The 26,475-nt window shown below is 45.3% G+C and overlaps 1 protein-coding gene across 1 annotated transcript in view; it reads right to left on the bottom strand.

Moving 5' to 3' along the window:
- AIRIM (AFG2 interacting ribosome maturation factor) overlaps positions 1-26,475 on the bottom strand; it is a 197,862-nt gene that overhangs the window by 61,711 nt on the left and 109,676 nt on the right. The window contains exon 3 of the mRNA XM_086956451.1: positions 2,508-2,785. Within this exon, the coding sequence (XP_086812577.1) occupies positions 2,508-2,779 (272 nt within the window). The 5' untranslated portion in view covers positions 2,780-2,785. The remainder of the gene's footprint in view (positions 1-2,507; positions 2,786-26,475) is intronic.

Consider the following 26,475-nt stretch of genomic DNA (forward strand, 5'->3'; position numbering starts at 1 on the left):
ACTAATCATACTTTCTATGGCAAAATTAACCCCCTCATGTTGTTCCTTTTTAAATTGAGTGTTTTCAGACTTACCACTTCATTCCAATCAAGATGGCTTCTGGTGTGCCATACTTTTGTCATAAGTAAGACTGTTAGCGCTCTAGTTGTTCTTTAGAACACTCTGGGACATTCTGTCATTGGGCTATACTTGGGGTACATCTGGGTGATATTTGGGCTACATTTAGGCTCTTTTGTCTCTGGTGGCCATCTTGGGAGACTGTATGTCAGAATTTTTTAATGAAATTGAAGAGGGTTTGAGAAGTCACTCAAAATGTGCCCTAATTTTTCTTTCTGCAGCACTAATCATAATTCATATGGCAAAATATACCCCCTCATTTTGTTCCTTTTTAAATTAAATGTTTTAAGAGTTACCACTTTATTCCAATCAAGATGGCTTCAGGTGTGCCATACCTCTGAAATAAGTAGGACTGTTAGCGCTCTAGTTGTTCTTTAGAACACTCTGGGACATTCTGTCATTGGGCTATACTTGGGCTACATCTGGGTGATATTTGGGCTACATTTGGGCTCTTTTGGCTCTGGTGGCCATTTTGGGAGACTGCATGTCAGAATTTTTTAATGAAATAGAAGAGGATTTGAAAAGTCACTCAAAATGTGCCCTAATTTTTCTTTCTGCAGCACTAATAATACCTTCTATTGCATAATATACCCCCTCATTTTGTTCCTTTTTAAATTAAATGTTTTAAGAGTTACCACTTTATTCCCATCACGATGGCTCCAGGTGTGCTATACCTTTGTAATAAGTAGGACTGTTAGCGCTCTAGTTGTTCTTTAGAACACTCTGGGACATTCTGTCATTGGGCTATACTTGGGCTACATCTGGGTGATATTTGGGCTACATTTGGGCTCTTTTGTCTCTGGTGGCCATTTTGGGAGACTGCATGTCAGAATGTTTTAATGAAATAGAAAAGGATTTGAGAAGTCACTCAAAATGTGCCCTAATTTTTCATTCTGCAGCACTAATCATACTTTCTATGGCAAAATATACCCCCTCATGTTGTTTCTTTTTAAATTAAATGTTTTAAGAGTTACCACTTTATTCCAATCAAGATGGCTTCAGGTGTGCCATACCTTTGTAATAAGTAGGACTGTTAGCGTTCTAGTTGTTCTTTAGAACACTCTGGGACATTCTGTCATTGGGCTATACTTGGGCTACATCTGGGTGATATTTGGGCTACATTTGGGCTCTTTTGTCTCTGGTGGCCATTTTGGGAGACTGCATGTCAGAATGTTTTAATGAAATAGAAAAGGATTTGAGAAGTCACTCAAAATGTGCCCTAATTTTTCATTCTGTAGCACTAATCATACTTTCTATGGCAAAATATACCCCCTCATGTTGTTTCTTTTTAAATTAAATGTTTTAAGAGTTACCACTTTATTCCAATCAAGATGGCTTCAGGTGTGCCATACCTTTGTAATAAGTAGGACTGTTAGCGCTCTAGTTGTTCTTTAGAACACTCTAGGAGGCTGCAGTAGAACACAAAGGAATCAACTGACAGTCTCTGTCCTTGTTGGATGTACATGTTTTACTGAGAATGTCAGACTTCATTTTCACATGACTGAGAAAGATAATGTGAATTTACAGAAAATATGCTTTCAGTTTAGCTTATAGATCCCCTTCCAAACCACTGTGGGAAAATCATGAGATATTAGTTTTCTTTCAAACAATATTCATGATATCACAGCAGAAGGTTTTTTCACATGGTAAAATCACCTTAGAACCCACCACAATTCCTAAAACGAGTATGGTACCATCAACAAATGATTTATAATGTAACTAAAGTCCTAAAACCCTCTAATAACTACAATGCTTTTTAATGAGGTGCTATCATGTATATTGGTCCCAAGATGGCTGCCAACACTTCTTGGATGAAGTGCTGACAGCCAATCAGATCAGATGTGTGGTTAGGCTCCGCCCAGATATATATCTTTTTTTGAACCTAAATTACTCAAAATCCACTGGAGCACATATATTGAGACCTAGCAAAGGCACATTGGGCTAACAGTCCCTACAATTTTGCCAAGTTTCATGCAAATCCATTCAGCCGTTCGAGCTAAAAGTGAGGCCAACCGCCCTATGGAAATTAACATGGAAAAAACACGTTTTGGGACCCCCCTTTTTTCTCATCCCCCCCTTGATGAAACCCCCCCAAATTGTCAGGGGCTGCTCAGAAACAAAATGTTCCATTTTCCTGAAAATTTCAGCCAATTCCGTCCACAAACGCCAAAGTTATTAGACATAGAATTTTCAAAAATCCCATAGAGAAAAAATCCTAACTATATATACCTACTGGCGACCGCCAGTAGGTAATATATATATATACACACACACACACATATATATATATACATATACATATACACACATTCACACACATGTGAATACATATTTATACACACACATAAAGAAAAAAACATAATAAAATACCACAAAACTGCAGCACATACATTTTCAAAGCAAGTTTCTCAAGGATGACTGTCATGGCCGAAATGAGCTTGTATCTCAGCTGGGGTTGGAGGTCCGGATACCGTGAGAGCGCCGTTTTTTCAAAGGAGACCTTTTCACATGCTTGAAGCTGCTCGGCCACGTTGCTGAGGGAGCCGATAAGAGGGCTGCATTCTGGCAGGGTAATATTCCAAGTCTGCTGCTGCTCTTCTATGAGCTGGAAGCACTTTCTTAGAGACTGGTGTATGGCCAGCAAAGAAGCCTTCTCACTCATTCTCTCCTAACCAGAAAGAAATACACAAAGAAAATTATTTCAACACCCCTCTTTCTAGCAGTTGTAGAGTACTAAAGTGTTCTGCATAGCTACATAAATGTGTTATGTTGCAGTCCCAAATATCACCCAGTTTTCTTATACCGGCTACAGGAAAACTAACATATTGTTCACAAACCTCATATAAACATTGATATAATATATTGTGCCTTTGAATATAGCAATAGTCATCCGTGATTCAAGGCGATTTATTGTAGATGACCTGCTTTACAATTACACACCTGTCTGTAAATTAAAAGTAATTTCTCTAACTTTAAAAATGCCCTTAGTGAGGACACTGAGGTATGCAGTAACAATTTAAGCGGATATGGTTTGGGGTTGATCTCCCACCATTAAAGGGGTAGGAAAGCTGTTCTTCTTTTGGGACACAATTCTTCAAGATAATAAAATGGAAACAAACTGTTGTATTGGAATTCCCGTTGGCAGGTTCTTTGGTGTCTTCTAGACACCAAAGAAAAGAAATTAAGAGGGAAGACCAACTCAGGTGTGTCTGGGGGTTGTATGACGGTACAACTAAATCCCTAATTTTGCATGCCTAAACAACGCGGTCTGAACAACGACCACGTCTTAACCACACATTGCTTTACTACACATGCCTTGACCAGGAATTTTCGTGGTAAAGGCATGCATGGTAAAGGGGTAATCGTGGCTAAGGTTGCAAACCCCCTCCCCAACTCCCTAAGGCACAAACTCCTCCAACATCCATTCTACCCTGAGGTGCAAGTATCCCTATCCCCTCCTTACCCCACACTGTGCCCTCCCCTACCCTAATACCTAAAACTCTGTCCCTTGACCTGACCCTGTCCCCCCTGCCCTAATGCTTGGGACCCGGTCCCTTAATCCTGCCCCTTAACCTGACCCTGGCCAGCCCTGACCCATCACTAAGAACTGCCCGCCCTCCCCTAAGCCCTAAAAACTACAACTACTCATTCCCCTACCCCTACCCTGAGGCCTAATACCCTAACCCCTAATTTAAAAAACTACTACAACACTACCCCAGCCCTGAAACCTACCCCTGACCCCCACACCCCCAATCTCTGAAAGCTACCCCTGCCCCCCCCAGCCCTGAAAACTAGCCCCACACCCCATCCCTAAAAACTAGCCCCAATCCCCCCAGCCCTGAAAACTTCCTCCAACCCCCCCAGCCTGAACACTAGCCTCGAACACCCCCGGCCCAGAACACTACCCCTGACCCACCCCCAGCCCAGAAAACTACCCGACCTACCCCAGCCCAGAAAACTACCCCAACACCCACCCACAAATCTACCCCTGACCAACCCCCCAGCTCACCAAACTACCAAGATCCACCCCCAGCCCATACAACAACCCCCAACCCAGCCCACAAAACATTCCCGACCCACCCCAGCTCACAAAACAACCCCCGACCAACCCTCCAGCCCCATGTACCTCAGCGCAGTCCTCTTCCTGCTTCAGTCCATCCGCAAGCCTTACTGCTCAATGCCTTAACCATGCACAAGTGTGGTTAAGGCATATGCATGGTAGGGCCTGTGGAGTCGGAGCACTCATGGTTCAGACCACAGTGTTCCCGCTGTTCCCAGTATCTGGGATCGCAGAATTTACATTGCAGTACCAACTGGTGAATTGGGGGGGAGGGAGGCGGGGGGAGATGGATGATGGGTTCTATGGATAGCTTGCACTCACATGCTCATTTACCAGGTGAGCTCTGCAAGAAGATACAGGTGGAAAATCGTCCTACCACCAATATGGCTGCTGAGGCTCATTTCTCATAGGGGACTCAAAGCAGAGTGTAAACTAGGATGGAAGTGAAATTACTGAAGATACCCTAATGTCTGCAAATGCAAGTGAGGGGCAGAGAAGAGTGTATTTCATGCCTATCAACTCATCAGAACTACTAGCCGCTTTCGCAGTGCAGTGGTCTAACGCATGCAAACATAGTATTCCAGCCTTGAGTACCCATGCCGATGCTACAATACTGCCTGCTGCTTCAAGTAACATGGCTTGATTTGCAGTTTCATCCTTATCCATTGATGTGCCAACTTAGCAAGATAGCATAGAGAATCGCGATCACAGGCATTCACCACTGCATTTCTTTATAAAGTTGTCTAGTGCTAAAGGTCACTTTTTCAAGGGTTAAGCTACCGGCCTTTTCTGGACATCACATTTGTTTATTCACACAGATCCCCTTAAAAGAATGACAAAGAAGGAATCGTTACAAAACCATACCCTTAAAATCAGAAATTAGACAATGTACAAAAAACATACAGCATAAACATATCTAGTTCCATGTTAAACAAAAAATATCTGGTCAGCCATAGATATATTGGAAATGAGAAAGTGGCACCATTCTAGAGCTTTGCTGATTTTTAAAATACGTTTATGAGAGGCGGAGCTATGCTGGCACCTAAGATGGCCGTGTAGGCCAGTAGATCCCGGTGACCCGCTCCTCGTCCACACATATCCTGGAAAGATCCTGATGTGCCTTAGTGGAGGCAGCATTCAGAAAGGAAGCGCTGGGCGGTGGTGCCGCTCCGGACCTGTGGCGAGGTGGTGGGCCGAAGCGGCACGCCCGAGAAGTTAAGGCCTCCACCGCCGTCGGCGCCGGGGACTCGAGTGGAGCAGGCAGCCGGCGCCTGGCGTGACAACATCGGCGGCGGAATTCACCGGCCGCGCTCTCCACCGGGCCGAGCGAATCGGCTGGAGGCCCTGGGAGGCCTGCAGCGGGACTCTAGTGGTCGATGGGTGCTGGCAGAGACCGAGTGACGGATCAGCATATTTCGCCACTGATTGAGGAGATGGAGCAGCATGTTTAGTATATGCGGCCCGGCACTTGTTAAATCCGGATGGTGCGACAGCGGGAGAAGCGTACCAGACCCCAGGGAGCCGCGATCTGCTGAATCCCGACAGGTGCGCATTGCGGGGGACCCGAGCGGAACCTCCTCGCAGCAGCGTTCCCCATGGTGTTGAAATAACTTTGCACGCCGAAGCTGTGGGATCAACGTGGGAGGAGGCAAGCGAGACTCTACAAGTACTTTGATCTCTGCTGGTCCCGGGTGGCGCAGTCCGGGGGGCCCGGGAGAGCGTGGGGCCCTCCTATCCTTGTAGTGCTTGTTGGCACCTAGTGTGGCTTGCAGAGCCCCGAGCCCCGATCTGGCCCGCCGCCTGCTGCGGAGAGCGGCGAATAGCTGGACTGTGCTACACATCAGAGGTCCGGCTGCGGGCCGCCCCGGGTCGCGCTGACTTGGACGGTTGGGTGATGGGGGACTCCTGCGGATGCCGTGGAGGCTGTATTGGCCAGCGACGGCTCTTCGATCGCTTTCTCCGCTCCTTTGGCCGACTGAGGGGATCTGAAGATTGCAGAGGTGGTTGCGGACCGACTGGGAGAGTACCGAGCCGCTGCCTGAGTGAGTTCCGTGGTGATTCACTCTATGACCTGCGACACGGGTGGCTAGCGTCTTGTGCCATCGGAGAACGACGGTATAGCGGAGGTTGTAGCAGTCCTCTGTGGTGCCCTGTTTGGGTGTTTGAGGTGGACGGCTGGTTCTTGGCTCTATCGGTGGGTGCCTCATGTGCTGCAGACAGCCGGCAGGCAATGCTCCTCATGGTGCCATGAGTGCTTAACCGCCATTCGGGGCTTCGGCACTGATACATGAAGGTGGGCTGATTAGGATGCGTCGCCTCCCTGATCGAACGGGTGGGCGATTAGTGGCGTTGAGGCTGATCTACCTGGTGAAGGGCAGACGTCCTGGTGCCTGTGGTTGTGTCGAGGGTGCTCCTTGGTGGATTGTCGTTGTAGGCGCGTTGGCTGAGGGTTGGTGACCCTCCGCGCGAGGACTCAGGATGGCGGCCCGATCGAGGGGGAAAAACCACTGCACTGAGTGACTAAGGGGGCCCGATCCATTCAATCCAACAAATTGGACAGCCATACACTGCCCAAGGGCTCCCCTTCAGGGTCTGGCCAAGTGCTGGGCGGACACGGATTAACTGCTGATTCTGCATCGGAGCCCACACTACAAGATGTTATAGCCGCCATTGAGGGGGTCAAGAACTCCTTGGGTCGGCAGATGGTGACACTAGACCACAAGCTAGACACCGTGTCCATTGAGGTTAATTTGATCCGAGCTGACCTCACCAAAACCAGCGAGAAGGTCAAGTCGCTCGATATTAAAACTGCGAGCTTGGCTGATGATGTATCGGAGCTGCAACAGGAGGTTCGTGCACTTAGGGCAGCCAGCGAATCGACGAGCCGCAAGCTGGACGACTACGAAGGACGGGCTCGAATTGGCGTCCCGGAGAAAGCGGAGGGTCTGGCCCCGGATCTCTTCATTGCGGACATCATCCTCAACCATCTGAAGCCGAAGAGGCTGAGTAATCATTTTACGGTAGAACGTGCTCACAGAATTCTGGGAGGAAGACCTAAGCCGGGGGCCCCACCAAGCCCGATGATTGCGAGGGTGCTCAACTTCCGAGACAGAGACGCCATCCTGCAGGCTTCCAGGTCCGGAGGCCCCTGAGTTATGAGAACTCCACCCTCACTTTCTTTCCAGACTTTACTCAGACGGTCCAGCGGCAGAGGTTCCTTGGAGTCAAGAAGTGACTCAGAGACAGGGGTTTGAAATATGCTATGTTGTACCTGGCTAAGTTGAGGGTTGAGGTGGCGGGGAAGGTATGGTTCTTTGATAGCCCAGTAATTGCCTCGGATTGGCTCGACAGTCTTCCCCCCAGAGAGATTCCCGAGGAGAGGGCGGCGGAGACTACCATGGTACACAGGAGCAAGAATTATATGTATTGCTATATCTCGAGGGGTGCGGACTGGTGGGAGAGGTATCGCTAAATTCTGAGTAATGACTTCCTTAGCTTTGGTGTAACCCCGGGCACTAGACAGGATTCTCATGGGTGGGGCGGGACAGAGGGGCTCTGACTTCCCCCTCCGATCTACATTTAGATAGTTGATTAGATAGAATATGGGGCGACAGGCACACTGCGATTTGGGGGTTGGCGAACGCCGTGAGCAGCGGTGCAGGGTTGGGGGTGGCGGGATGGGGTTGTTTTTGTGCATTCTTGTTTTTTTTTCATCCTTTTCCTTCCCTTCCTATTTCGACTCAGATAACAACAATGCAGCAAGATGTTCTTTGCATGGGTTGAATGGCACAGTGTAGCCGTGGATCAGTCATGAAAGTGCAGAGTTGGAATGTGAATGGCCTGGGTGACAAGATCAAGAGAGGGATGGTTAGTCAACTTATTAGACGACATTCCCCGGATGTGAAATTCTTGCAGGAGATGCACTTAGTCGGTAACAGATGCATGGCCCTCCCCAAAGGAGGGTATACATTGGTGGTACATGCTAAATTCACTACCGGCTCTAGGGGGGGGGGGGGGGGTCGGGATCCTGGTTAAGAACTCCTTTCCTTTGTCTGTGCAGGCTACGTGGGTTGATCAAAGGGGTAGATACGCAGGTGTCTTGGGCAGGTTGGGGGCCAGAAGGTCCCTCTTCTGTCCATTTACGTACCACCTGGACTCTAATCTGAGACCTTTTTGAGATTTGAGTACTATCTTCCTCACGCTGCCCCTTGGTGGCCTAGTCTTAGGTGGTGATTTTAACTCTGTATTAGATGGTGAGGTGGACCGTAGCCCACCTCGAGCGCTCAAGCCGGCTCAGAGATGACTCTCAGAATTCCTGGACACACTGGGGCTGGTAGACAGTTGGTGAACACGTAACCCGACATTTACGCACTACACCCATATCTCGGCAGCTCACGGTAGCCTGTCTAGGCTGGACTATATACTGCTGTCGGCGGCGATGGCGTTTATGGTCTGCGAAGTGAAATATCTTGGAAGGGGAATTTCTGACCACTCTCCATTGTGGCTCCACCTCGCCCTCGATTTACCGACAGTGGGTAGGATAGCTCCCATTAGTGCCTGGCAGTTAATAGACCCAGCTATTAAAAAAGAGAATCTCAAGATGTCACACTGTTACCATTTTGAAAATAAGGGGTCGGTAGATTCTGCGCAGTCCCTCTGGGAAGCATACAAAACGGTAGCGAGAGGTGAGGTATTATCCTTAGTGTCAGGCAAGAAGAAGAAAGGCTATGCGGAAGTGGCACAGAAGGAGGCGGAAGTTATACTTCTGGAAGAGAAGGTAGCTAGGTCACCCATGCAGGTGGAGCTTCATCTGTTGAGACTCCGGGAGGAGGAATATAAAGATCTTGTTAGGAATAGAGCAGTGGCCCAGCACAATGCCGTCCAGAGCCGTATATATGAACACAGCGATAAAACTGGTAAATTGATTGCATGGCTTGAACACGGAGATCGGGCGTCTAGACTGGTACCTGAATTGAAAGGTTTGGAGTCACGTAAGATCACAGATCCACAGGCTGTGGCAGACAAGTTCTCTGAATACTACCAGAGGGTTTATATGGCTGGTAGCGACTTCACGGAAGTGGAGAATAGTGAAATGATCAGGGCTATAATTATGCCAAGTCTGTCAGAGGAGGACAGGAGCTATCTTGATTCCACTTTGTCAGACGATGAAGTTGCACAAGCAATTAGGCAGTTGAAGTCCGGCAAAGCGACAGGCCCGAATGGGATACCTACTGAGTTGTATAAATTAAATGCTAATAAACTTGCCCCACACATCCGAGCCACGTTCATGGAAAGCAGAGAGAAGGGTGAACTCCCCTATGATCAGCGTGTGGCTAACATAGTGGTAATACATAAGGCCGGCAAGCCTAAGACACAGTGCTCCTCCTATAGGTCCATATCGCCACTTAACGCATAACTCAAAATACTAGCGAAACTCTTGGCTACTAGACAGGTCAAGGTGATCACGACTTTGATTCACCCGGATCAATCCGGTTTCATGCCGCGCCGGAACACGGCACTAAATTAGCGTAGATTGCATGGAGTGCTTGGGGGCTCCCTGAAGATCCATGAGTCTAAGGTGCTGGTATCCCTAGACGCCACAATGGTCTTTGATAGAGTGGAGTGGCAATATTTGTTTGTGTATTGGCGAAGCTGGGCTTTGGAAGTGAGTTTATCGGTTGGGTGCGCCTGCTATACGCAAACCCCTTAGCTAGAGTGGTTGTCAACAATTGTAAGTCTAGGGACTTTTCTTTGGGGAGGGGCACCAGACAAGGATGCCCACTATCCTAACTGCTCTTTGCACTCGCAATGGAGCCAGTGGCAGCCTGGGTCAAATGGGATAGATCGATACGAGGCTTACGATGGACGCCTGACTGGGAAGACAAGATCTCACTATATGCAGATGACATGCTGTTTTATCTCACCAATCCCAAGGAATCCTTCTGCAGCTTTCTCGATGTGCTTGTCATTTTTGGGAGATACTCTGGACTTGTCATCAACTGGGCAAAATCGGTGCTCTTTGTATTGGTGGGCGACCCACTGGTGCTTCCGGAGTCGTGTCCTATTCACATTGAGACGGTAGGATTCAGGTATCTTGGTATATTTATCACGCTTGATCCAAAATTGTGGTACAATAATAATTTAGCCTCCCCACTGAATAGGTGTAGGATCGACGTGGAACGCTGAAAAGCACTTCCACGCTCCTTGCTCAGAAGGTCCGCTCTCTTCCAGATGATGGCTTTGCCCCGGTTTCTATATGCTTTACAGAACTCTATGGACCCAGTGCCGACAACATAATTTAAGGAGATAGAAACTCTTCAGAGACAACTCCTGTGGGATGGTAGGGCCCGTATTGCTTTCAATAAACTGATTTTCCCGTGGTATGATGGCGGGATCGGACTCCCAGATCTGTGGAAGTACTATTGGGCCTCACAGCTTGCCGCAGTAAATCATATTGTTTACGGACTCCCCGGAGATCCGGGTTACGCCATGGACCGGGGTCAAGCCCCAGGTGGGATGATATTTAGAGCTTTATACTCCAGACCCGGGAGGTTTCCGTTGACTGGCCCGACCGCACATGCGACACAGGTGTGGCATGCGGCCAATAAATGTCTTGGGTCGGAAGACAGATTGACACTGGCCACCCCCTTACTAAATTCTAAGAAGCTGGGTAGTCTGTGGAAAACTAAGGGATTCGATACATGGGACCTTATCGGAATTACCCAGATCAAAGATGAGTGGGGAAAAGACTCAGTGCACACGTTTAAGTCCCTCGTAAAGCAATACAGATTGCATGAAAACAAATACTACCGATCTCTGCGGGTGAGACATGCCCTCACTAACCATGTCCCAAAGGGCACAGAGCTTCCGGAGGCATCTCCTCTTGAGGACCGTGTACTAGATGGGCATTTTCCAGAGAAAACCATCTTGTTGATTTATAGGAAATTGTAAACAACTCGGAAAACCCGTTGGAGCAGATTAGAGCTCAGTGGAGTGCGGATGGGTTAGAGCAAGATGAGGAGGATTGGACGGAGGCGGTTTCATCCCCCAAGGTAGTCGCTATCCAGATGCGGCTCCGATTGGTGCAGTTGAAGATATTGCATGGATCCTATATAACTGGGCCTCGTTTGGCATGAATGGGCGAGCCGAGAGTGGTGATTGTAGGAGAGAGTGTGGAGAAATTGGCACCTTGATGCATACCTCTGGCATTGTGAAGCGATACAAACATATTGGACAAAGGTTCATGATGAGCTGGGTGAAGTGTTGGTTGCGGAGATAAGACTAGAAGCCTGGAGATGTCTGTTGAATGTGTGGGAGCCTACTGATTTAAATGTGTATCAGAAACAATGGGTGACGATGGCATATATGGTGGCTAAACGAAATATTGCTCAGCTCTGGGGTGCCAGCCAGCCGCCCCAAATCAACAAATGGGCGGAAGACCTTGACTGGTGTATATTTAGGGAGAGGGCAGTATATGTGGCCAGGGGTTGCCCGAAGAAGTGGGGGAAGATATGGGGAGCGTGGAATAGCCATCGAGGAGAAATCTGCGCACCACCTACGCCAGATTAGACCTGGAAGCACAGGAATCCCCCAGGTCCTAGTACAAAATGTTGTTTATTTGATTCTGCATCTTGCCACTTTGACTCCTGCGTTGGAAACCGAATGCACTCAGCTGAGAATTGATTTCCTTTTTGTAATGTCTTTTCTTTGTTTTAATAAAGAGTTATATAAAAAAAAATACGTTTATGAGGTGTGACATATACAGAAGAAAGCATATTCTTACAATAATTAATGCAGCGTGGATTTACATAAACTTATAAGAGAAGAATATTGTCAAAAAGAAAAAAGGTCCCAATTAAATATCAGAAACTGTATAAAGTTTGATGTGCGGAGTAAAAAAAATGTGTGCTCAAGAAGATTTACAAAAAAAGATGAGCGATACACATAGGAAAGGGTTTGTTGAATATTTTGATACGGACAATGCCTGGATAATAATATATTACCTTGAGTCACACTCTTACTCCACGAAAGAACCCATGAGCAGTCCATCCACAGCCATAAACATATACCACTATTGTTCTAACTTACGGTAGATGAGGTAATAATCTCAGAGTTATGAACTATGCCCTGTAACTGGGGATATCTTAATGACAGTAAAACTAAATTTTTAACTATTGAGTAAGAAAGCAAAATAACGGTTTCAAAGTACTCTTCACCACTTCCCCACATTTGACATACACTCCAGAAGTTAGCTGGAAAGTTAAGTCCCTGAGAGTAAGTTTGACCCCCAACTCTGTCCCTCACCACATATAAAACATGCAACATTCCTAAAGCTTCTGGGCAACCATATGCCTCAACTATATAAAAATCACTTTAAATCACTACTCATGCTCTCAAGGCAAAAATGTCTGCATCTCCCTCTTCCTAGAGCTGAGAAATACAAAGTTCCACACTCGGTAAATGACCCATAAAAAGTAGACAGTAGTCAGTAGAGCAACAGCACTCAGTACTTGGCTGGACGTCCCCCGGTCTTAAACCAAACCAGTGTTTCCACAGTTGCGGTCACTTTGAATGGTGCTCCATGAGTTGCACGTTGGGCAAGAGGAGAGACAGCAGAACTGCAGAGTTTGGCACTGAACAAAAGGCTTTTGGTCTTCTTGTTTGTGCTCCTCATAGATGCCATGATCTGGAGAAAAGGGTGTGGCTAAGCCTAATGATAGGCACTTTCCAAGATAATAGTCTATCCAGGATTTTACTGTGAGCGTTCCACATGAGGTAGAATCTCTTCCTGTAGTTTTTCGTTGTGTTCATGTTACCATTTTATGTATTTTTGTGTTCTTTGCATATGCAATTCCATTTGGATCTTCTATCAAATGTTTTGTCTCTTTTCTCTGGAACCAAAGGTGAAGTATAACTTTTGTTTCATTATATATTGCTCTTTCATGTGTAGTGTATAACGGGGTAATGCTTCCATGAGGTATATTTGATGGCCAATTCTCGGTTTTTTACAAGTCCTCTTTTTATTGCCTCTTCAGGATCAGGTAAAATTGAGGATAATAAACATATATTCTTGTTTAAAATACATTTTGTATCCAACTTTGTTTTGTATTTAATGAAATTTCGAGTGTTAATAATCCACCTGGATTTTAGAAGTAAGACAATTTCTGGTCTATTCCTGATCATTCCCTCGAGTTATTGTATACACAGTTCTCTTTCTATTATGTTGTATTTTGAAAACATAAACATGGAATTAGAATCGAGGTAATGAATATGCATTGTATAATATTATTTTCATAAAATGCCTGAAATTGCGTTTAGATTTAAATATTTGTGATGGATGGATTTCTGGATAAATTCAATGTACTTTTAAGCTATTTGCCGATAATACAGTCTTTCTATTATGTTCACATTCATTTACAGGGCCAAGTGCATCCCCTTAGCGAGCTATGGAGTGGAATATGGGGATATGGACGGGTTGCCACTCTTCAAGTTGCTGAAAATAAATTCTTAAAAGGTCGTCTGAGGGTCCCACAAAGCTTGCTCTATGAAATTGACCATGAGGAACTAGGCTTAACTTTTCTAATTGAACAGCTTCGCCTTGGCCATCTAAGGCTCTGAAATTCGGTTAAAGGAGAAACTTAGTTTTAGCAGAATCATTCTGCGCGACTGTTTAAAACTGAAAAAATCCTCTTTGCTCCCGTGGCTGGCACATGTGGCGTGCAATTTGCGGGCCCTAGGGTGGCCTGAATTATATGACAATTCCTCTGTTTTATCTCGATGTGTGGGGAAAAAGATTGAAGCAGCGGTTAGGGACAGGCTGGTGTCAGAACGCGAGGGTCTTACACTAATGAAACAATCAACGCAACATGCAATATTAGTGCAAGCTGTTAGTAACATGGAACCTTATCTAACCTGGAATTTGACATGTAATCAGTGCCGCCCGCTGACTTACTTCAGGGTGAATTAATTTTTCTGCCTCGTCCCTTTTAACCAAGGCAGTTTCACGCATTCGGACCTCCCCCTTTGTGATTGTGGCAACACAACGATTAACGATACTTTACACATCACAATGTTTTGCCCAAAATATAATACCTTACGGCATAGGTACCTCTATCTGATCTTAAAATCAACTACATTTATCCAGGTTAGGCATGCCTTATTGTTTTTACAGCTGGTAAACTCTCCTACTGTTTGCTTTTTACTTGTACACTTTCTGATGGGGGGTTTAAAATTATGAATGAGTTTGATTATGATAACCTGCATGTTATTTTTAAGGACATTTTTTAATGCCTTTTATGATTTTATCTGTAAAATCGAATAAAGAAATTTGAATGAATTAGTAATTTTACTGTAATTACGAGTAGTTATGCTGGATAGAGTTACGCTAATTATTTCTACCCCTAATTGTAGGCTGAGTTAATCAGTTGGAATGTGCAGAACTAGCTACATGCTATTAAGTTTGGTGATGTCGGCTGTTCTGGTAATTCTATTTCATGAACTATATATTTATGTTGCCTATAAGCAACAATTAATGATGTCTACTGCCGTCTTAAAAAATGTCATTGTTAAAAACAAAAATGATTTATATATGACATCTGTATTATTTTGAAAGGTGTGATATAAATACACAGAATTTGTCTTTTGTTCTATTTTCTAAAACTCTAAAAAACAAATGAAACTTCGATTTTTTGGAAATAACTATCAGGCACATGCATCAATATTGCTTTTTGAGATTCCTTAATTGCGAAAGATAAGGAATCGCAATTAAGGAATTGCAATATGCAATGCATCAAAAAATCGCTAAATAAATTGCGAATTCTTAATATTCCTTAATTCGCAAATTGCGAGTCGCAATTAAGGAATACCTCCCCATTCATTCCTATGGGCCTAGAGGCCCATAGGAATGAATGGGAAGACATTCTCAATTTGCGATTAGCAATTAGCGAATCACAAATTGAGAATGCGATTTCAAGGGTGCAGGGGTGTCCAAAGGACACCCTGTTGCACCCCTGAAATCAATCTGTGCACATCTGTTGTGCACACACATGCCCTAGGGGCATGTGTGTGCACAACATGAAACTTTGAAAAATGCACAAAAGTGCATTTTTCAAAGTTTTCGCAAATTACCATGAGGTTCAACCTCATGGTAATTTGCTCCCCCTAATTGCGAAATCGCAGTTTTTAAAAGTTTCATGCATTGCATTTAAGGAATCGCAAAATTAGATTCCTTAAATGCAATTGCAATTTGAGAATTCACAAATATTTGCGAATTCTCAAATTGCGAGGGCCTTCACCCTTCATGCATTCCAAAAGCAGATTTTGCAATCGCAAACAGCCGATTTTTGCGATTCCTTTGATGCATGTGCCTGTATGTCCCTAAATGTTTTGTCTCCTCTGTACCCAGATTTTTTAACTTAAGAGTTCGTTGTCTGGGGGTTATACACCAATATTTCTATCCTTTAATTGTGATTAATAAGATGCAATTTAAATGTTTGCATTGTGTTTTACCATTGTAAAAGGCCTATCTTAGCTTGAGCGGGCCGCTGCACGAAGTTCAAAAGGCTTTGTTTTTCTCTTCCCTTCTCTTGCGCCGAGAGCCTCAGAAATTAATTACACAAATATATTAAATATATGAAATTCAGCTCAGCTAGGTTCACTGTTTTCTGGTTGTATTTAATGGCATTGGAGCACTTTGAGTGTGGGTTTGACGAAGGCAAGCCTGCCAAAACATGTTAACTACAGTAAAGAAGTGACACTTTACTAGAGTGCCGTTTTTGTGCCTTTTTTCTTTGGATCCTTATAAGGGCACCCTTTGCTATTGTAGACATGACATGCAGTCGCACTCCGGGCACCAACACCGTTGGTGGAAGAACTCTTACATTATATATATATATATATATATATATATATTACCCAGTATCGGTCACCAGGGGGCAAAATTAGGACTACTTTTCTATAGGAAAAGCATTTTTGCTTTGCTTAGAACTTTGGCTCGGTTTAACAAATCTTCACCCAAAAAGGTTTTTAAGTCTCATCCACCTCAGTTCCTCCCTGGAAAGTTCCAGGGTGATCTGTGAAGCCGGACCGAGAAAAAGGGACAGGGTCCCAAAACACATTTTCCTTATGCATTTTTCATAGGAAAATTAGTGACAGTTACAGCCCAAATGGCTGAACAGAATTACACCAAATTTGACAGAAAGCTAGACCTTGGTCCAGAAAGTGTGCTTTTTGTGATTTTGTGTAAATCCGTTTAGTAGTTTGGGAGAAATTACGGGTCAATAAAATTGTATATTTCATGCTGCAGAGTTTGTTTGAGTTCCCTATGGCTAAATTATGCTCTTAGGACTAGCTTGGAGATGTAAATTGTCATAAAAAATGAGAGACATTGTACAATACTGGACAAAAAGTTTCTTCTGTCTCAAGGTGAAAACGAATAGTTTTGATAAAAGACTAAATTGCAGTTACTGTCTACAACATGATTTGTTTGATAGATACTGCATGTGGTTAATGTTGGGAATAAAGTGGGCATCCCTTTTAACATTTCTTTCTGCATGCAGTGCTCTGCAGCCAATTTGAGAAAAGAATCTTTTAGGAATTGGTTTGGAACTCAGCATTCTGCTTCCTTTTCAAATGAAAAGATGGGGAGCATAACAGAAAAGGAAACGCCCTTGCTTGGAAATGCTTAGGAATGCATCACGAATAGCTGTATGTTCAGTGCACTAAGTGCTTACATTTTAGACAGTGCCAGAAGGAAAAAGCAGCTCCTTCTTGAAAGTGACATTTCTTACACACTACATACAGCCCAGAACAAGTGAGTCTAATGTAACATTAAGTGCCGTTTGGTTGTAGTCACAGCAAATAATGCTTCTCAGTTGTACTATCATAAAGTACTATTTAGCGCCGTATTGACTAAAAATCACTCCCTGTGCCCGCTGTTACTTTCACATTTTCTTTCCAATGACAAGGGAGCAAGACAGGAGACACTATCAAATTGCAGCTTCAACCGCTATTCATATGAAACTACAGAGTTTTAATATACAACTTTAGGATGAAAGTATGCATGACCCTATTTATAAGTTTAATTAACGTGGTTATGGTTTTCATTCTGTAATTTTAAACCTCTGCAGCTGCAAAGGAGATCTGTTTATTTAAAGCACTATGCATTTTATTGGCATGATTCTATCTTTATTTTCCGAACTCTTGCTGTTTCACATGCTATTTTAATTGCATTCATCATTGAACACTCCCTACACAAGCAGTGTACTTGAAATGATATGCCCTCAATGTAGGAAAGTGACCGTTTTTTTCATGGTCACCCCCCCCCCCCTTTTGCCACTGGTACTGATGTTTTTCGACTATGTCCACAGGGTCGCTGTTAACCAGGCCCCTGTGCCAGTTCTCTTTGCCTAAAAAAAATCTAGATGGTCGAATAGTAAAACAAGTGGCACACACTTTAGCACCCCTGTCAGTCCCTAGTAAGTGTACGGGTACTAAAGAGGGTCTCTAAGGGCTGCAGCATGTATTATGCCACCTTAAGGGACTCCAATACAAATTGCACACAGCCTCCCAATGCAGATTGCGTATCATGGTGCAAACCATGAGTGAAAACACGACATGGCACACTCACTCTGTGCCCTGCTAAAGTCACTGCATGCAATATATGCAAATCAACCCTACAGCAGGCCTTGTAGCCCTAAGGCAGGGTGTATTATATTACATGTTAAGATATATCTGCATGAGCGGCTATGCCCCTGTGCTGTCTAGTTCAATTACTATATAGTACAAGAGAACAGGGAAGTCATCTTAAGTGTATGTACTGGGCACTGGTCATCATGAGTTCAGAGATCCTAGGACCTAGGAGTCGCCCTGCACCAATATCGGAGGTCCCGAAGCCAGTTGCAACCAATGAGATTGTTTGTGTTCAGTCAGAACACCGCTGCCACCAAAACTTACCTGCACATCCAGGGACTTCGAGAGATGCCAGCTCCACACCAAGAGTGGCTCTGTTGTGTCCTTTTCCCTCTTATGCAGAAACACTGAGAACTGTGATAGCCTTTAACTCACAGACCTGCCAGACAAAATATTCTGCAACCGAGCTCCGCAGCCCGGCCTCAAGTAAACCGACGGTGTCTCTGTGGCCTGAGACCCTCAAGAGCCGAGCTCCCTCTTGAGTTCTTCCGGACTGGTCCCTCAGGGCCCCCTTGCAGCCTGTACTTACGGGTATTTTTCCCTATTGACTTTGGTGTGTAGCTGAAAGCACCTCTGCACCTGGACACCCCAGGTCAGGTAAACTTGAACTCTTCGTGCTTTATGGGGCCTTGGCATACACTTGCCTTAAGTCCAGAAGAATAGTCCTGTAAGTAGTCTGTAAATGTACCTATGCAATGTATGTTTCTCCCATGAGATGATGTCAACAAGGGAAAGCGGGGGGACCAGGAGCTAGTTAAAGGTCCACCTCCGGGCAGACCAATTGTGTCGGGAATCGGATCTCTCCTCGAACCCCTTTCGACTTTCTGTGACCATTACCTAAAACCCCTCATACAGAAGACCTCCACGTATCTGAAAGATACTAAAAATCTCTTACAATTACTAGAACAAGTCACTTTTGAGGAAGACTCTATCATCCTAGTCACACTTGAAATTGAGAGTCTCTACATCAGCATTCCCCAGGACGTCACTCTTAGAGTCCTGGGAACAGCTTTAGACTCAATCATGTGGGATTACAGAACACCTAAGGAATTCATATTACAATGTGCGACCATGGCCCTAAAAGAAAATTATTTTGAATACCAAGGAAAGTTATACCTCCAGGGTACCGGATCTTCCATGGGCAGTACTTTTGCTCCGAGCATAGCCAGACTATATGTCCATGACTTTGGGACCAAGCATATCTTACCCACAAACAACCCTTTCACCTCCTCTATAGGATTATGGAGGAGGTATATTGATGACATCTTCCTGATCTGGAAGGGTGGAGAGACTAATCTAGAAAAATTCTTGACTTGGATAAACACCCTAGATCCAAACCTAAAATTCACCCATTGCTCCAGCAAGCAGTCAGTGGTATTCTTGGATGTGGTCATTACAGTGCATGGCACGGTTCTAACAACTAGAACTCATTACAAACCAACAGCCAATAACAATCTGCTTGAATTTTCAAGCTTCCATCCAAGACCTCTTAGGGAGAACCTACCCTATGGCCAGTACCTTAAGATACGGAGGAATTGTAGTGACATTAGGGACTACAAGCAACTGACCTCGCCGAGAGATTGAAATCTTGAGGCTATCCTGCCAAGATTCTTGACAAAGGAAACAAACGTGCAAGGAGCCAACCGCGTGAAGCACATCTGGAGGATACAATTAAGGCATCCGCAGATATGCCTCTCACATGTGTTACCACATACAGTTGCCTATCTGATTTATGAAAAAGTCAGTGAATAGACACTGGAAGATCGTCGCGAGTAACAAAAGGACCTGGGAAAAACCACTCTTCTCGTTCAAAAAAGGCAGGAGCCTGAAAGACTCCCTGGTACATACACGACCAAAAGCAGCGATGTCTAACTCTCTCACTGAGAGATCCATCACAAGTACATGGGGTTTACCACCAATTACCGGACATTATCCATGTTCAAATTGCAGTGTTTGTCACTTGACGACACATACAAAACAACTTTCTTTGGAACCAGGCAGAACATGGACACAGAGGACACACACAAACTGTAACTCCACCAATGTGGTCTATCTGATCACGTGCCCCTGTCAAAAAAGATATGTTTGAATGACTACCCGCAAAGTGAAACAGCGCATCTGCGAACACCGCAGCAACATCAGATGCCATAAAGTAACAACCAAGATGAGTGAACACTTTCTCCAACATAATCACACCCCAAATGACCTTCACTGGAACATCATGGAGCAAATCACCACTGAAAGAAATACTGCCAATATCCTTTTTGAAAAAGAACAACGCTGGGTATACAGACTGAGGACTCATCTGAATGGCCTCAAGGACCAGATCCCCTGGTCTTCAGTACTTAGGCGTTAGGATCTTCTAATGATCAGAGATCTCCCTTTTTCACCCTATCTGCAAGTTACCAATGTGACGTCAAGATATTAATCTTTATTGATGACGTCTTGTAGAAACTCATGTCCCTTAACACCTCAGTGTTTATCAACAAATGTGCCAACTGACAACTTTTAATAAAAAGCCCATTAACAACCTGTGTGTCCTTAGTCCTCCGATCGCAGATGCTCGTTAGTTCCCTCACTAAATCACAGCTGAAGCTTTGACTCCCATGACTCACCACTGCTAGCGTTTTTTAGACATTCTTAATAAGCGCTTCTGTAGTCATTTTTGTGCTTTTTCTGTATCTTTTCAGTCCCATGTGCACTTTCCCCGAAATCGATAAAGTTTCAGTAAATCAAAACACGAACTGCTACTGCTTGCGTTCACAGCCTCTCTCTCATCTTGTAAGGTGATTGGCTGCCTCTCCGTCTATGATGTGGAGTGAGTGGCTTGTATTCCAAGCCTCACTCTCATGCCCGTCTTCTGATTGGTCTGCTGACCTCCCCAGCAAACTCCTCCCCCGTCGGCTCTCTTCTTTAGCGTTCTCCGACCCCGGTACCCCATCCACGAGGTCCAGTAGTAGGAGACGCTAGGTGTCGAGCGGGTGCCAGGCGTTGCGGGCGTAAGAACCTTCCTCCTTCTCTCCATCACCGAGATAAGTAATCTGCGATTTTGCTACTTACTATGTGTCTAACCCTCTTTTCGTAATTCTAATGTCCCTCTACAGGGTGTGCCATTGTCGCCTCCACCCCCTCCCGAGAACTATGGGGTGTGGATCTTTTAACTTACAAGTGAGAAATCCTCTCTGTATTCGTTAGTGATTTATACTGTTTTGACGTTTTGTACATCACTACTGACCCTACATTCGGGCCCTTTGATCGCTAACCACAAGTGATGTTTAGTCAGCCGCTCTGTCATACGGCCATTTCTTCTTGTCATAGTGCATGTTCACACGCTTGTCTGATCCCCAGAACAGCGTTTTCTTGCACTAACATACCTGTTATGGCACCATGGTCACTCATATTGACTAGCCTTTAGCACGTCCACACAGAGATCAATCTTGCAGAAAACATTATAGACGGATCGCACTAATTATGTGTGGTTGTCTTCTTTGTATGTATGTCCTTTTCATTTTCAGACTATACAGGTTCCTCTAAACTTAGGGAAAACCCACAACTTGATGGTTTGTTTTTTGCACCCTTTAATTTTCACATCTGATTTTAATTTTCACGTCCTCTGGCAAGGGTGGGCCTTAGCACGCCCATACCGCCGAGGTACACTACTAACGGTCCTGATGATAGCCCAGTAAAATTACACATAGATGGGCAGAAACATGTCGACCCCACTCTAAGTGGAAATATCCAAAACATTATTTGGTAAATTTCCCTACACATATATTTTTATTTATGCCAGGCTGACCATTGAATAAAACTTTTGAGTGGTACAGCCTTTGACATTTTTAAAATCACATTCTTTTGACACTATTGCCATGTTACTCCGCAGTAACCTTGCATTGTAGCACACCAGGAAGGCATTCGGCTTCTCCTGGTGGGCCCGATGATGAAGCATGTCACCACCCAGGGTGGTGAGTGAGGGCTTCCTAAGAACTCCCTAATGATTTCCAATGTGATTCATTTAGGTTGATTTTTCCTTCTCTGTTTTCCGTGCTTATACATTTGTTTTTCACAACACTCTTTTGTTGTTTGAAAAATGCTTCATCATCGGGCAGTTGCTTCTCGTCGGGACGGTGCTGCAAAGCCCTACGGGTCCCCCGAAGGATCACTTTGTCAGAGATCTTCTGCGAACTGCCGTTTGAGTTGGTGCATTGGGTGTGCAGGGGGAGTCCTAAGTCAGAAGTGTGAGACGTGCGTCCAGTGATTAAAATGGACTAAGGGTTACCAGAAGTATATGTTTTAATATGGGGGTACCCTTGCCAAAGTAAAAAACCCATAGGTCAAGTGTTACCCACAAAGGGTAATGTGCCTGGGTAACTCAAAAGATCGACATGTTTGGAGCCTATAAGGTCCCGTAGGATCCCCGGCGCTTCTTCAGGGCCAGGTGAGCGTGAAGTGTGGTTTAGTGCATGTGTTAGGAAATAATACTCAAAATATAAAGAAAATAAATTTGTATTGAGGGTTTAGTCAACCGCAAAGGGGATCAGGGCAGGCCCAGACCTGTGTCTACTACTGGTGGGCTACAACTGAATAGTTGAGACTGCTTCCTGATCAACGGCCTAGTATGTGGGGGAGTAGTACTCCATGGGCTTCAGGCGTTGGGTGCCCGCACCTTACCCGAAGATAAACTTGGGTGCGGGCTCGTCAGCACCTACCCGTTCCACACGCCTGCCCGGAACGATAACATTACAGCATTCAAGACTCATGCCTCAAATCTGGCAGCTGTAATTTTCTACAGCTTTTACTTTAAAATTTGATAACGTGTAAAGTACATACCTTATTCCGATAATCTTGGTGTCTACAATTATATGAATATATATATTATTTTTCTAAATTGGTTTTGGAGTTTCTTCTTGAGTGTGTGTCTCATTTATTGACTCTGTGTGTTCAAGAATTGCTTAAAACTACCCTCTGATAAGCCTAAACTGCTCGCCCACACTACCAAAAAAGAGAGCATTTTGGATTATTAATTTAAGCCCTGCAAGCCAATAAGGGTCGTCTGGACTTTATACATAGTGTACCTCATTTTGGTACACTACATAAAAAGCCAGCTTTCTACACTCACTGATATTTATTTCACCAATCTCTTGATGTTTAAATGCTAATGCGTCACTGAAGGTTACATAAAGATTTCTGCTGAAAGCATGAACCTAATTTCCATTCATAAAAGGTAACACAAATGTGACAAAGAGATTTCTTATCTCTATAAGGTTGTTAGAAATGGGGTCTCTAGTTGGCAGAGGTATGCACCCTCTCCAAGTAGGGACCCACAATCCTAGTCAGGGTAAGTAAGTTAAACACCAAAGATAACCCGTGCTCATCCTTTTTGTAGTTTGGCACAGAGAAGTCCCCAGAGGCAAAGTGTAAAGTATTTGTGTGTGTGTACACACGTTTAGAAAAATAGTCAATATTTATCTGAGTAAAACAAGCCTCAAAACGACAAAGCCAACATACATAAGATACAAATTTTTCAATATTAAATGAGGGTATAGAGTTTAGAAAAAAATAGCAGTTATAGCGTTTTGAAAACAATAGCTCAGGCGAGGGCTATTCTTAACATGCTTGAAGAAGTCAAATCCACATGTTTAGGCCGACTGCAATGGAGCACGGGCCAGCCAAGGAGTCGCACTGACCCCAGTACAGTACTTTGGAAATGCGGAGAATCAAAGACAGTGCAAAGCAACAGGGAGGTGTGGTGTTTTGTCGGCAGGAGCAGCGGCGGTTTCTTACGGCTATGCTGGTCGTTTGCGCATCAGCCCTCCATGACAGTGCACTGCACAACAGAGGTGAGGCGTCACTGAAGCAAGTGAGGCGTTGTAGGAAAGTGCCCCTTTTTGCATGGTTGCCCCCACTTTTTGCCAAACTGTTGATGTACTTTGACTGAGTGTGCCTTGGGTTCCTGACAACCAGGCACCCAGGGCGTATGTTCTTTCCCTAAACTGTATTGTTGCAAAACCCAACTGGCAACTCTCTGACAACCTTGTAAAAGGTACCACAGGTACCAAGGGCACTGTGGCCAGGGAAGCTCTCTAAGGGCTGCAGCACTTTTTGTGCCACTCTTAGAGGCCAAGTACCTTTACACACACAGACACACACACACACTGCCATTGCAGGATGGTGCTTTGGTGCAGAACAACGTGAAGATTCGACATGGCACACATTCCTGTGTGCCATGCCTACAACCCACTGCCCTGGCATAGGTAAGCCACCCCCTAGCTTGTTGGACAGTACCAGTGGTGAGGTGAGGTACAGGTGCATGAGCCCTGTACCCTTACAGCTGTACCCCTGGAATAAGAGCCTGCCACTCTCTGGGTACTGAAACAATGCACATTCTGGGACGGAGGTGACAATCCTCTTCCCCCAGGATTGGCAGGGTCCACGGAAGGGAAGCTTCAAAGGCCTGCCACCTTTGTGAGCTAACCCGGGTATTTGCTGCTCCCAGCAACTGGCTCCCACCGGTTCTGACCACCACTTTTAGTTGGAGAATTGGCAAGAAAACCAAGTTAGGAGAAGAGGTGTGACCACATTTGACAACCCCATTCCTCCGGTGGGGGAGGCAAAGTGAAGCCCAACTCTGAGTCAGAGTGAGGCTTAATTCCCCTTCCCAGTGGAGGGTGGCATAATAAGGAGCATACGCACCCCAAGGAAGGGGGCCCATTAGTCCAACCTGTACCTACCCGTAAATTCCCCTAAATTTAGTATTTAGGGGCAACCCTTAACCTTGTCTCCTCAGACCAGAGTAGAAAAGAAGAAGCAAGAAGAAGAAGGACCAAACAGCTGTGTGAAGAGAAGAAGAGGAGGACACAAACTGACTTGGTCGCAGCCCTACCGGCATGTCCCAACCTCAGACTCCATGAACAGAACCTCGGTGTGTCCTGCAGCCCAGATTCCGTCTGACTATGGGAGCCCACCCCACTCCGCTCCCGGCACCCCAAGCACGAGTGAACCAACACCCTAAGCAAGTCCACCCAGCGATCCTAACCTGGATCTCAGTGACCCTTGAACCTCAACAAGCTCCCAAATCAAGCCTGCAGCCAACAACTAGGTGGTCCCCTCAACCGCGACCAAAGGAGACCCCCTGACCGACTCCATAACAGTAGCGGTCCAGAAAGATCAACCGCGACCGTCTGACCAACTCCATCACTGCACGCTTGCAGTCACAGGACGATGACTCTAAAGGCCCCATTCGCCTCAACAGCAGCTGACTGACTCCAAGGGAACTGCTACCAAATCTGCAGCAATTGCCAAGACCGCATCCTACACCCAGACGTCCCTGAGCCACTGGTGGTGTAGTTCCTGGGCTGGCCATTGAGACCTACAGTGCTGACCTCGACCCCAGGAGCTTTTTGTTCCCCAATCTGGTGGCCTCCTTGCTGCAGTCCCTAAGCGTACCACCATGCTAAGCCCGTTGGCTAACCTGTGGTCCCCGCACTCTGCACCCGGCCGACCTCTATGCCGCTGGCCGTGTGACTCGAGGGCTCGTTTGACCGAATCCCACCAGCAGACCAGTAAACTCAGTTCTGCCTCTACAGGACTAAATGTGGCTCGTGAGTAATACTGTAAACCTGTATTGTTTGCTAAACAAATGGACTCATTTTTCCCTCCCTCAGGAAATATACCAGCCTTGTATCTAGAGATTCCTGGCTGTGCTAGAAAAATAATTGCAAAGTAATTTTGACTATCTGCAAATACCAAGTAATTCTCCTGTACCTAATTCACTGCATTCAATATGTGTTTAAACTGCTTAGGATTGCAAAGTATTCCTATACTGACCTGCACCAGGCCTGGATTGGTTCTAGAAAAATAAATATAACTAAACTATATTTTTATACCAACCAACTGGACAAAGTTCACTCCTTGAGCGTGTGAAATCATCTCGTCTGGGTTGTACAATAAATGCTTAGCACTACCCTCTGATAATGCCTTACTGTTCGCTCACACTACCACAAAATAGAGAGTAAGCTACTGTCTACTTTTACCTCTGCCTACCTTTAGGTTCCATTGAATTCTGTTCACACTATACCTTATTTTGGAATAGTATATACAGAGCTAGCTTCTAGACTCATTGAGCCGCGGACGCCCACGAATGTTGCAGAGCACAGGGGAGGTAATGCGGTGGTTCCAATGGTGGTACGTTGTCGATGGACTTCTGAGTGGCAAGCTGTGAGGCGTCGATTTCACATCACGAGACGACAGGTGCTGTGGCGGAGTCGGGCATCCCAGACGTCGGTGTCGCAGTACTTGAGACTCCCACTGTGGTGGTTCTTCAGAGGCTCTGTGGCGACATCGGGCCCGCTTTGTAAGTTGTCACATTGAATAGGCAGGCAGAGGCTTGGTGCTCGAAGTAGACAGGATGGCTTCTTCTTTTCAGCTCAGCAAACTCACTTCCAAGGGCCTAGGAACTAGATTTGGCACCACTTTGCACTGTAGAGTTGATATCAGCCACCGACGACATCCAAACCCTCATTGACCGAGGAGAAACAGCAGCTTTGATCCTATTCAACCTCTCTGCAGCCTTCAACACCATATCCCATCAAACACACTGTGTCCCCCAGGTC

This window comes from Lissotriton vulgaris, chromosome 2_1, assembly GCF_964263255.1.
Source record: "Lissotriton vulgaris chromosome 2_1, aLisVul1.2, whole genome shotgun sequence".
In the NCBI taxonomy this organism is placed as follows: Eukaryota; Metazoa; Chordata; class Amphibia; order Caudata; family Salamandridae; genus Lissotriton; species Lissotriton vulgaris.